Source organism: Cynoglossus semilaevis, chromosome W (assembly GCF_000523025.1).
Source record: "Cynoglossus semilaevis isolate Cse_v1.0 chromosome W, Cse_v1.0, whole genome shotgun sequence".
Lineage (NCBI taxonomy): Eukaryota > Metazoa > Chordata > Actinopteri > Pleuronectiformes > Cynoglossidae > Cynoglossus > Cynoglossus semilaevis.
In genome coordinates, this window is record NC_024327.1 from 15669161 (window position 1) to 15682769 (window position 13609).

The window sequence follows — 13609 nt, forward strand, 5'->3', positions numbered from 1 at the left end:
AAAAGACCTAGACAAAAGCATACACAGAGCTGAGCACAGCAACAGCTTTGCCCAGGAACAGCTACTACAACATCAATCCAATCCAATCCAATCCAATCCAATCCAATCCAATCCAATCCAATCCAATCCAATCCAATCCAATCCAATCCAATCCAATCCAATCCAATCCAATCCAATCCAATCCAATCCAATCCAATCCAATCCAATCCAATCCAATCCAATCCAATCCAATCCAATCCAATCCAATCCAATCCAATCCAATACAAAACAATGATCCCCACCAGGACAGAGTGAGGGAGAGAGGTATATATACAAAGGGTACCAGGTGACACAAGTGAGACTAATTACAGAGACACAGGTGAGTGTGATGACACAGATTACCCCACACAGCAGACAGCAGGAACAGGAAACAGACAGACCTGACACGATCAGGTCCTGTTAGGGTTCAGTGTTGCGGAAATCATCAGTATGAACTTAAACAGGAAAACACGCCCCAGGAGGAGCGCAGTCCTGGATGAGTCATTTCAGTCAACACTCTGTTTTCATTATGACAGCCGTCATGCCCAAAGTGTCTGCTTTCTTTACAACGTTGTTAATAACAGTTATTTGACAGTGAGACAGCCTCTAATGCAGCGTTGCTGACACAGTGACAGCCTGATGGAACCATGGAAGAGATGTGGAGATTTTCTCCTGCATCCATTTAGAATGGAAGTTAACAACCTTCAAAATGTGAAGCCTGCAGCAATTCTCTTTTAAAGTTGATTGCAGCACATTGTGTTTGCAGGATAATTAACATCAATGAAGGGAACTGTTAATAGCTCACCTTGGCCTCTGGAAAGAGCTGGCTTGCTTATTATGATTTATTTCCAGAAAGGGTCCACCCATCGCTTTCTTTTATCCATCGAGATACATGTTTTTTTTTTATTTCTATTTTTTTTAAAACAGAGAGGGTTCAAGAAAAAAATATATTTTTTTCAACATTTGCAGTTTAATTTATCTTTAAACTTTAGACATTTCAATTTTGTCTCTGGGTTTAAAATTTAATTGCAGCATCCTTTTATTTTACCAGCTAACATTTTTCAAACGTCAAAAAGGACCTTGGGAGATGCCAGTTGTTTATATATAACTCATGCTGATGTAGACCACATGTTTTCAGCCTGTGGTACAGTATATATCTAAAGCTTTGCTGCAGAATCTGAAGGTTGTTGGTCAGCTGCACCAAGAATCTTCTCCGTATTGATATCAGAAAAATTGTTCCCCATCCAGGTTATTCTGTCCTCGTCGTGTACAGTAATACCTTATAAAGTATTCCAAAAATAGTTACATCGAGGGCAACTGGACGGAGTAGGTTTTTTTGAAGACATTTCACCTCTCATCCAAGAGGCTTCTTCAGTTCTGAAGAAGACAGGTGAAACTTCAGAACTAAAGAAGCCCTTTACATGAGAGGTGGAACATCTTCAAAAAACCTACTCCGTCTAGTTGCCCTCGATGTAACTATTTTTGGATTAAATGACCTGGATAGCTGAGAACCTACACAGACATATAAAGTATTCTTTTTATTCCTATCCAAGATGGCGCTGCACGAGCAGCAGCTGTGTACAGTAGCTCTCCTCCTCTTAGTACTTTTTCTTACTTTTTTTCCTTCTTTCTTTTTAGTTTTGTACTATTTCTTTTTTGTGGTCAAATCATGTGACCGTCACCGTCAGAACAGGACCACTTTTATCACTTTGGTGGTCTGTTTCCTTCTTTTTTCTGCACTTTTTGGAACATCGTCGGCTGAAACGCTCAGTGGGTCCATTGTTTACACCAGGGACCAGCTGATGGCGTTGCGCAACACCACTCTTCCTTTCGCCGGTAAAGCGGAGATTCCGGTGGAAATAAGAAGGAAGAGACGGGGGTGCAGAGCCGGACGGAATGTTCAGGAGAGGAAACGGAGGTACAGACCATTCATTCCGTCTGTTATTATGGGAAACGTCCGTTCCATTCAAAACAAGACGGACGAGCTCGCGGCGCTGATTCGGCATGAGAGGGAGTTTCGGGAGTGCAGCCTGCTGTGCTTCACGGAGACCTGGTTGACGGAGATGACGCCAGACTCGATCGTTTCTATGGACGGTTTTGAAATGGTTCGAGCGGACAGAAATGTGGCCGGGAAGAAGAGAGGCGGTGGACTAATGGTGTACGTGAATGAGAGATGGTGCGACCCCGCGCACGTCTCCATCAAAGAACAACTCTGTACAAAGGACATTGAGCTTGTTGCGGTGGGCATCCGCGCCTACTACATCCCGAGGGAGTTCTCGCACGTGATTGTGTTTACAGTCTACATCCCTCCGTCAGCCGACGCAGCGGCTGCGTGCGAGCTGCTCCACAACTCGGTGTCCAGACTGCAGACACTGCACCCGCAGTCCCTCCTGCTCATCAGTGGGGACTTCAACCATGCCTCGCTGTCCTCCACCCTCCCCACGTTCACACAGTACGTGAAGTGCCACACCCGGGAGAACAAGACGCTGGACCTTTTGTATGCAAATGCAAAATACGCATACACCTCCGCCCCCCTCCCCCCACTCGGCCGCTCCGATCACAACCTGGTGTATCTGCGCCCCGAATACACACCCATGGTGAGAAGGCAGCCTGCACAGAAGAAGAATGTGAGGATGTGGAATGAGGAGGCCAATGAGAGGCTGAGAGACTGTTTCCAGACGACAGACTGGGAGACTTTCTGCAGCACTCATGAAGATGACATCGATGGCCTCACTGACTGCATCACGGACTACATGAACTTCTGTGTGGAGAGCACCGTACCAACCCGCAGGGTGCGGTGCTTTGCCAACACCAAGCCATGGGTGACCCCCCAGCTTCAAGTTCTGCTGAACAAGAAGAAGAGGGTGTTTGCTTCAGGGAACAGGGATGAGCTTAAAATAATACAGCGGGAGCTCAAGCAGGAGATCAGGAAGGCCAAGAACACCTACAAGGAGAAGCTTGAGGAGCAGCTGGGGCAGAACAAGACGCGTGATGTTTGGAGGGGCCTGAAGAACATTTATTTCCAGAAAGAGTCCACCCATCGCTTTCTTTTATCCATCGAGATACATGTTTTTTTTTATTTCTATTTTTTTTTAAACAGAGAGGGTTCAAGAAAAAAAAATATTTTTTTCAACATTTGCAGTTTAATTTATCTTTAAACTTTAGACATTTCAATTTTGTCTCTGGGTTTAAAATTTAATTGCAGCATCCTTTTATTTTACCAGCTAACATTTTTCAAACGTCAAAAAGGACCTTGGGAGATGCCAGTTGTTTATATATAACTCATGCTGATGTAGACCACATGTTTTCAGCCTGTGGTACAGTATATATCTAAAGCTTTGCTGCAGAATCTGAAGGTTGTTGGTCAGCTGCACCAAGAATCTTCTCCGTATTGATATCAGAAAAATTGTTCCCCATCCAGGTTATTCTGTCCTCGTCGTGTACAGTAATACCTTATAAAGTATTCCAAAAATAGTTACATCGAGGGCAACTGGACGGAGTAGGTTTTTTTGAAGACATTTCACCTCTCATCCAAGAGGCTTCTTCAGTTCTGAAGAAGACAGGTGAAACTTCAGAACTAAAGAAGCCCTTTACATGAGAGGTGGAACATCTTCAAAAAACCTACTCCGTCTAGTTGCCCTCGATGTAACTATTTTTGGATTAAATGACCTGGATAGCTGAGAACCTACACAGACATATAAAGTATTCTTTTTATTTATTTATTTATTTATTTTTATCAAAGGCAGATAAGTAAGTGCAGACTCTTTGGGCCTCACTTGTCCGTACTTGGCTTTGTGAATGTATCACTTTGTCCATCAGTATACAGAGAAATTTCCTGGTGCAGCTTACACTCAGAGAGACTCAGGAAGGATTATGGACCTAAATAACAACAATTATGTTCATACACTACCACAGGGAAAGACAGGGGATAACAGGCCACATCAGTGTGCGTCATGTTAGGATGTGTGGAAAGTGAATCTCCAAGGAGATATTAGAGTGTCAGATTTTGACAGATTCATTTTTTCTGATGCAACCTCGAGGCTAAAATTAAATTATTGCCCACTAGATGTGTAATTATGCACACACAACTAAGTGAGAGCATATTAAAAGTGGTTAAAAACCCAGCTCCTAGTAAGCAGCTCTTTCTGCTGAGGTGATTTATGGCCGACTCTTAAAGCAAAAAGGAGACCTTAGGTTAAAGGCAATAATCACTGTTGGCTCAGCGAGAGACTCAGTAGACTGTAACACCAGTGGGAACGCTGCATCAGGGGTCAGTGGTCAGAGGACAAGCTGATGGAAACTGTGCTCAGTCGTCACTCTGTATGAACCCAGTCATGAATATCATTTTGTTTTGTCTCTTTCAGATGGCAGTGCAATTTTCAAGGGTTGTTTTCATCGTCCGGACAATGTCACACTGGCACTCCCCTTCAGCGCAGTCATCCTGAACATGTCTGTGGACAAGTGCGTGGACATATGCACAGAGAGGGTGAGACCCCCCACCCCCCTCCCTTTTTGGTTTAGTGGGAGTCAATGTTCCTGTCGGTGTGTCTGCAGTTTATTGAACAGCAGTCATATTTCAGGAGAAATCGCTGGCTGTTCTGGCTGGAGATTGGTGTCACTGCGGTTTTCCCACACCTTTCTTCTCCCTCCATGAGTTGGAGGACGAGGACATGTGTCTGCACCGCTGTCAGGGGGAGGAGTTTGAGAGCTGTGGTAACGATGAGTACTTTGTAGTCTATCAGACACAAGTCCAAGGTATTGTTTTTTTCTTTTCTCCACTCTTAGTCTATTACATTTATGTTCTTGGTTCCCAGTCAAAGGCTTTTACTCCACGTTCTCCACAGTTGAGCCACACTTTCATACACTGCCACACAGCCAACACCAGCACCTTGAGGTTACATGTCTTGCCATATTGGCATGTAGGGGCTGGAACTGACCCACAAAACCTCTAGTTAAAAGATGACTTATTTCCTACTGACCACAGTCAACTCATAGGGACGTTAACCAAACAGCCAACCCAGAACAAGAGTCTAATACGTAGTGAGTTAGGATTCCAATTTGAACCCTGGACCAGATTCAAAGTCTTATATACAGTATATATACTGTATATATGGAGTCTCATATGATCAACAATTTTAATCTGTATACTTATAGGGTAGCTGTAGATTAATGATTAATTGAGCTAAATCAACATTTCTGAACATGACAGAAAGATAAATAACAGCATGTAAATGTACCCACAACCATAGGTATTTTAAAACCCATGGTTTCCCTGAATTTTTCCCCACATTGTGCTTAAATGAAAGTGTGCATCATTCTGCATCAAAATGCATTTAAAATTTTATGTGATCAATTTTAAAAATGTAATTATTGCAGTTGACGTGTTAATTTTGACAGATCTGATTAATGATCATTATCATTATCACTTATTATTTTACTTATTACTAAAGCTGTGGTAGGCCGTGTAAAAATCACAGTAATTGATTTTTTGGCGTTCCATCCACAGGTTATTAAAACACTGATTGATCGTTGCTCTCTATCCTGAGCGTCTTCACAGATGAGCTCAGACAGACTCACTCATTACAGACAGACACAACAGACGACCTGAGGCGGTCTTTAATTTTTTACACACTCGGCTTAGATTCACTGTCTGCTCGAATTTAGGCCTATGGTTATTATTGATTGATAAGACTCAAATAATCCTGACTTCTAACTCTTTAATCTTCCGTAGGATCTGAGGATTTAATTAAATTAAATCTGTGGTTTAAATTATTACTAAAGATAAGTGCTCATGGCAGCAAGAACAACTAAATAAATTAAATACATAACTTAATAGATTACAGCCCACATACACATTTTTTTTTACAATACCATTATGTATTGCTTTTAGTTAATTAGCATAAATACTTTAGTGGATATTATGAAATCTAAAATGAACTATAATTATCCATCCATCCATCCATCCATTTTCATCCGCTTATCCGTTACCAGGTCGCGGGGGCAGCAGTCGCCACCCAAATCACATTGCACCATACCAACCCCACTAAACCTTCCTGCGGGTGGTGAGTCCACTGGAAGGTTGAACTATAATTATTATTATTATATATCATTATTGGATATGATTCTTTGTTAAACTGTACAATCATAATCGTGATTGATTCGATTCGATTATTGCTGTTGACATTATATTACTGTTCTGTTAGCTACACAATAATTAGCTGATTTTGTTGTTTATCAGAAAGACACTTGTGACACGGAATGGCAAGACCGCAGACAGAAGTCAATAGAAAACACTCACACACACAGAAACATATACCCCCCCCACACACACACACACACAAACCATATACTGTAACTTAAAACATGCTGCAGTAAGATAAATGAATATAGTGGAAGTCTGCACCAATCAAACAAATATATACTTTTCTTTTTCGTGTTAAATGCCTTTTTGCGCATTTCTAGGTTTTAGACATGTGAAAGATTCTTGCTGTATTTCGATCTGGGTCACAGCCCCAGTTGAACGATTTGGCCCTTCTTCATTCGTGAGCACGACACCAATCGGAGGATTTCTTCTCCCCGTAGTCACAGCACCAAAATTGAAGAAATCTTCTCGTGGGTAGTCTCGGGCAAGGAATGAAACAGCCGGTAGATGGTCAATTCGTTTAATAACAAAACGCCAAAACAAACAGGTCCAACGAGTAAAATGAAACGACTGGAGAAGTATTCAAGAAAATCTCGTACAACAGTTACCAGTACGCAAAGTCAAGAACTAAACTTGTGCTCAAGAATAACTTCCAATGTATCATTAGTGGTTTACGCTGATATACCTGTCTGGGGGGAGTGGTTTTCGACTTCCCGGGTTTGTGTTTAAATGCTGTAGGCCAATGTAAGAGAGAGGTTAGGCCTCTTGTGGCCAATCATATTATTGTTATTGTATCATGGTTGTGCCTGCAGTCACGACTATGTGGCGCTGCTGCTCCATGATTCAGCAGTGTTGAAGGACATGTTTATGAACCTTTTGTCACTGAGCAAGGTGTTATCACAAAAGGAGCAAACAATAACTCCTTTGATTTTATGGTGGCGCTTTGGCCCAGAGGCAATGTCTCTGTCTTGGGTGTGGAACCTCAGGGTTCACCTCCTGGGCAAGTTCAAATCCTGGTTAGGGAGGTTGGTACCTTCCAGTGGACTCACCACCTGCAGGAAGGTTTGGGGGGGTGGTACGGTGCAATGTGATTTGGGTTGCGACTGCTGCCCCCGTGACCCGGTAATGGATAAGTGCATGAAAATGGATTGATGGATGGATGGATTATATGTAAATCAAAAGGAGTGGATGGATCCGGGGTTCCCTGTAAGGATGTAGATTGGGAGTCTTCCCATTGTTCCCAGGGAGTATAGGTGTTTTGGAACAACAGGGAGTCGTCTAGAGAGTTAGTGTGAAGAGAATTTAGGAATAATTCTCTTTGAATGTTTGGGGCTATGTGAGTGTGTGTGCTTGGGAAGGTCTTTGGCGTCTTAGCAGCTTCCTGCTTTCAGACCCAAACCAAATGTGAAAACCACTGAAATCTAACACGTTTCTCCAGTTTGTGTTGTTCACCATGTTGTTATTTCTAAGAAATTACAACACTATGATGAAACCAAAGTGACTCACTTCCAACATTTGTTAATGTTTGATAGTGTTGCTCTAAATGTCTAATATTTGGCAGCATCTTGGCCTTCAGCCCTAGAAATATTTTAAGTGTTCATTGGTCTTCTTCTTCTTCTTCTGTTTCTATTCTTTCTCTTGTTTTGACTCTTCCTCTGTTAGATAACCGCTGCATGGACCGCCACTTCCTCCAGACTCAGGCTAAGCAGCTGGTGGCTCTCGCCAGTTTCCCAGGAGCTGGTAACACCTGGGCTCGCCATCTCATTGAGCTCGCCACCGGCTTCTACACCGGCAGCTATTACTTTGATGGCTATCTTTACAATAAAGGTGAACCTCACTGTGAACCTCTGGACATTTCAAATACATCTCCATCACTTTATATATTTCTATATAGATGTACATAGTCACTTTTCACGAACATATATTTATTATATTTTTATATTCTGTACTACTCTATACATCTTATACGTATATACTGTAACTGTTGCTATGCCTTTTGCACTAGAACCTGCACATTAATTCTGGGTGTGTACCATATATTCAGAAAAATTACAGTAAAGTTGAGTTATATCTTGTATATACAGGAGCAGCTTCCAATCTGAGATTTATCATCATCACAGTACCAGGACCTATTTTCACTGAGTTAATCATTAACTGTGAAGTGATTCCTCGGGATAACAATATTGACAGCGGTCAACCTGTGGATTCTCAGGATTTAAAGGGGAGCGTGATCACTGGAGGAGCGGGAGGACCATCTGCATCAAGACACATGAGGGCACCAGGAAGGAGATCAAATCCTTTGACTCCAGTATCCTCATGATCCGGAACCCGTACAAAGCCCTGATGGCAGAGTTTAACAGAAAATATGGAGGTCACATTGGGTTTGCCTCACAGGCTCACTGGAAAGGAAAAGGTAACTACCAAAAACATGTTTATATTTATTACCGTGGAAATGTTAACTTAGCGATATTTTTACATGCACAGAATGACACATATTGTATATCCAATAACTCTGCTGTCCATACACATCCTTACTCTAATCAAGGCTGATTATGACATGACTAAACTTTCATCTAAGCACTTAGCTTGTTTTAAGTTTGGCTTTTGAGTAAGAATTTGTTTTGGACATTTTACAATATTAATATCTCCCATTCTTTCAATCAGTCACTAATGAAAACCAAGTGTGAAACACAAACATATACCTGCAGTTATTTGTCTTTCTGTTCCAGCAATATACTGAAAACATCTAAGCCTTTGTCATATTCAGTAATGTTGAATTAGATCTGGATTTATTATGATTTTTCAATAACTACTCTGTGATAATTCAGATTAAAAATGTATATTCAGCCATGTTAATTTTATTGTTCAGTCTAAAATGAGGACGAAGGGACTAAGAACTGTTGTTTTTAACTCTCCTCTGATAATGGAGACTTTTCCACGGAACCAACACAATGGTGAAGAAACAAAAACACCATTGTACTATAAGTGCATTTAATTAGGTGGAAAACGTCAGTTTGAGGACAAATGTTGGGAAGTGGTGTCAAATCCATTTCCATGTTCCAAGCAAGAATCAGTTCCAAAAAAATGAGAAATGAAAGAATTGAGCAGCCTACCACACACCATAACAACAGAAGAAACTCAAATTAGCTTTTAGATTAATGGCATCTTTTTAATCTAAGGAGGACAATTTTAACAACCACATAGAACTTTTTTTTTAAAGTTATAATCACTTTCTTCTTCGCTCAAAGTCATAAAAGCAGTTTTTCTACACTGATTTACTGTAGTGGAAAAAATGTTTTCTAAGCTTTTCTGATAACATTGAAACACTGCTCTGAATGTAAACTAACGCACTTGGTAGGGAATGCACAGCACACAGCCCGCTGCTGTATAAATCCGTGAAGAATAAATACTGGATATGAATTCTCCTTTATTTGAAGCAGCACTTGGATTTGTTTTTTCACTCCAATAACAGCAGTCCATCAGTGTTGATGCTCTTCCACAGTCTTCGCCTACAGGGGGACATAACTGAAAAATATATTATTTTACCTCATAAAATATATAGCATTACTTAAAAATAATCATATATTGATCAAACAATGGGCAAAGTTATTTAAGCAAAAGTGGGGAGATAAACATATAGACAGACTGGGGAATCAAACACTAGAAATGAGTTCTACACCTCCTGTGTGTCTGACGGACATATTGACTAATGCACTGTTATAAATGAGTTCTACATTTCAGAACTCTTTCTCTGCACAAAGTTTACGGATTTTCAACATATCCTGACTGACTGGCTGACTGGCCAGAGCTGTGGTCAGACGTCAGAATGTTGCTACCTGTGCTTTTTAGATGCAGAATATAATATTTGGCAAACTCTGGTCCTCAAATGTCCCCAGTCTATGATTTCTGGGACAGCACTGCAAACTCAGCAGACTTTTAAAATGTAACTGCAGCCTCTCCCAACAGTAAAGACGTGCACTCATGCAGCACAGCTACTGCCACAAAAGGATCAAACAACAACTTCTTTGATTTTATGTAAATCAAAAGGAGTGGATGGATTCGGGGTTCCCTGTAAGGATGTAGATTGGGAATCTTCCCATTGTTCCCAGGGAGTATAGGTGTTTTGGAACAACAGTCGTCTAGGGAGTTAGTGTGAAGAGAATTTAGGAGAAATTATCTTGGATTTTTGGATGTTTTATATTTATCTCCCGATAAAACCAGAATATTTCACTGAGTTGAAGTAAAAAAATATAAATAAAAATAACTAAAGAAAAGCAATACATAAATTAAATTACAAAAATAGTAGAGGAACTAATTGATGATCACTATAAATATTTTGTTTATCCTCAGTATTCTTTAGGTTAAGAAATATTCAGATTTGCCTTGTATGTTTTATTGAGTATTTGTATTGAGCTGATATTAACTATTATAAACAAACATTTTTATAAAAAGAAACCCTCTACATTGTGACTGTTAACTTTTAACAATCAATACATTAAATTTATTTTTTTCACAAAATTATCTTTTCTGATCTATGGTTAAAACCAGGTTGAAGTAAACAAAATAGCTGAACAAAAGCACACAAGCTAGATAAAAAATAGAATAAAAAATATTGTAGGAAGCAATTGATGGTTGATGATGGTCATTTGTTTGGTCATGAGTTTCATTGTATCTCATTGTACTGACAGCCGATCATCTCTGTTGAATGATTCTTTGTTCTTTCCTCTTTCCCACAGAATGGCCTGAGTTTGTGAAGAACTACGCCCCATGGTGGGCCTCCCACACACTGGACTGGTTGAACTATGGTAAGAGTGTCCACGTGGTCCATTTTGAGAACCTAAAGAGAGACCTGTTCTCCCAGCTGAAGGGCATGGTCCAATTTCTGGGTCTGAAGGTCTCAGAGGAACGTCTGCTCTGTGTGGAGGGCCAGAAAGATGGAAACTTTAAAAGATCGGTGCTAAGGAAACTTGAGTACGACCCCTACACGGACGAAATGAGAGCAGACATCAATGAGCTGATCAGAACAGTAGATGCTGTCTTGAAGAAGAGAAACATGTCTGGAGTTCCTGAGGACTACATGCCGAGATGATATCTGTGATTCCCTCATTTCCTCATTGTTTCTCACTTACCTGCACTCTTCTGTTTTGTAGACTCACATGATTTCAATGGTTGTTTTAAGTATTTCCCTCTAAGGTCATTGTAGTTGAAGTTAAAGTGTCTTTGCTCTCCTACTGTCATTTTTTTATTCCTCCTTTTTTATGATTTTTGGCAGCGTCTTTATTTATTTTGTTTATTTATGTTTGTTTTTATTTACATTATCTTTTCTATGTATAAAAAAAACAAAAGTACTTCTTATCCTGCTCTATGCATGTGCACACACCTTAACATGAAGAAGAAGTGACTGTGCTAGATGTTGTTGCTTGATACCACTTATAGGAATTACATGACCCAAAATTTTATACCCAGTCAGCATGTCCATGTGGGCCCATGGGTGAGTTAATAAAAGGTTAACAGTTAGTGAAAAGACACCCCACGTGGGACAAACAATGTGTGTGATCCAGCTGTGGTTAATAGCTGCGAAATATACCACAGTTGGGGGAGTTCTGACAGGAATGCATAGCAATTTTGTTTTTTATTATTAGGAAATGTTCTATTTGAATTCATGTCAAAATAAAAATCTGAGATTCAATGAAATACCAGGAATTAGAAATTAAAAAAAATTACAGACATATTCAGAGATCAGCAGCAGTTTGGAATCAGGCAACAATGATACGTTTCACCTCTCATTTAGGAAACTTCTTAATTTCTATATGAAGGCTGATGAGCTTTTAATCTCTCATTTTGTCAGCCTAACACATGCACATAAACACACACCCACACATATATATATACAGCTCTGGAAAAAATTAAGAGACCACTTAAATTTTTCCTGAAAACAGCATCTCTACATGTTTAACAGCCATTCCAATCTAGTGTCTGTTGAATTCCAACACAGGCACACCTAAATCTACTTAATGAGGTATTGATTAGGTGAACACGTGAACTTTAACAAGGAAAAGTATAAAAACCACTGGTGTGGTCATCACTATCCTCTTGCAATAGGTCCAGCTGGATGGCAAAAAGAGTGGTAGTAGTATCTCAAAAATAACATAATATATAAAAAATAACTACTGACCATGCCAAAAGAGTTGAAAAGAAAAGGATACAGTGAGCGTCAGGTTGCTTCCATCCTTAAAATTTCTAAGACAGCGGTTCATAAGAACAAGGTCAAGCAGCAGACACTGGGGACAACAAAGCTGCAGGCTGGCAGAGGGCAAAAACGACTCTCCACCAACCGGGATTACTGCCAACTCATCCGGATGTCACTCAGGAACTGTAGGATGACATCAACTGACCTACAAAAAGAATGGCAATTGGCAGCTGGAGTGCTGAAGTGCATGGCACGAACCATTCGAAACAGGCTCCCATAGGCAGGCCTCAAGTCATGCAAAGCTAGAATAAAGCCCTTCATCAATGAGAGGCTAAGAAGAGCCAGGCTGGTGTTTGCAAAAGACCATAAGGATTGGACCATAGAGGACTGAAGTAAGGTCATCTTTTCTGATGGGACCAATTTTCAGCTTTGGCCAACACCTGGCCGTTTAATGGTTCGACGAAAACCTGGAGAGGCCTACGAGCCACAGTGTCTCGCACCCACTGTGAAATTTGGTGGAGGATCGGTGATAATCTGGGAATGCTTCAGCAAGGCTGGAATTGGGCAGATTAATCTTTGCGAAGGACAGATGAATCAAGCCATGTACAAAGTTATCTTTCTTCCTTCTACTCTGACCATGTTCCTCAACTCGGAGGACTGGTTTTTCCAGCAGGACAGTGCTCCTTGCCACACAGTTAGATCAGTCAAGGTGTAAAAAGGTGGTTTGCATCCTCCAGGTTGGGGAGGAGATCCTGCCTCAGGTGGAGGAGTTTAAGTATCTTGGGGTCTTGTTCACGAGTGACGAAAGGGTGGAACGTGAGATTGACAAGCAGATTGGTATATCGGTCCGTTGTGGTGAAGAAGGAGCTGAGCCGAAAGGCAAAGCTCTCGATTTACCGGTCAATCTACGTTCCTACCCTCACCTATGGTCATGAACTTTGGGTCATGACCGAAAGAACAGGATCACGGATACAAGCGGCCGAAATGAGCTTTCTCCGCAGGGTGGCAGGGCGATCCCTTAGAGATAGGGTGAGGAGCTCTGTCACATGGGAAGAGCTTGAAGTAGAGCGGCTGCTCCTCCACATCAAGAGGAGTCAACTGAGGTGGCTTGGTCATTTACATCGCATGCCCCCGGACGCCTCCCTCGGGGTTCTGTCCCTCTGGGAGAAGACCTCGGGGAAGACGCAGGACACGCTAGAGCGACTACGGCGCTCGACTGGCCTGGGCAGGCCCTGGGGTCCGCCCACGAGACCTGGGGG

General features: G+C 41.2%; 1 protein-coding gene across 1 annotated transcript in view; it reads left to right on the plus strand.

Moving 5' to 3' along the window:
• The window catches only part of LOC103397277 (WSC domain-containing protein 2-like), a 21719-nt gene extending 10020 nt beyond the window's left edge, over positions 1 to 11699 (plus strand). Inside the window, exons 2-6 of the mRNA XM_025052728.1 lie at positions 4383 to 4504; positions 4599 to 4773; positions 7823 to 7987; positions 8373 to 8573; positions 10897 to 11699. Coding sequence (XP_024908496.1) covers positions 4383 to 4504; positions 4599 to 4773; positions 7823 to 7987; positions 8373 to 8573; positions 10897 to 11249 — 1016 coding nt within the window. The 3' untranslated portion in view covers positions 11250 to 11699. The remainder of the gene's footprint in view (positions 1 to 4382; positions 4505 to 4598; positions 4774 to 7822; positions 7988 to 8372; positions 8574 to 10896) is intronic.
• Positions 11700 to 13609: the final 1910 nt, after the last annotated feature.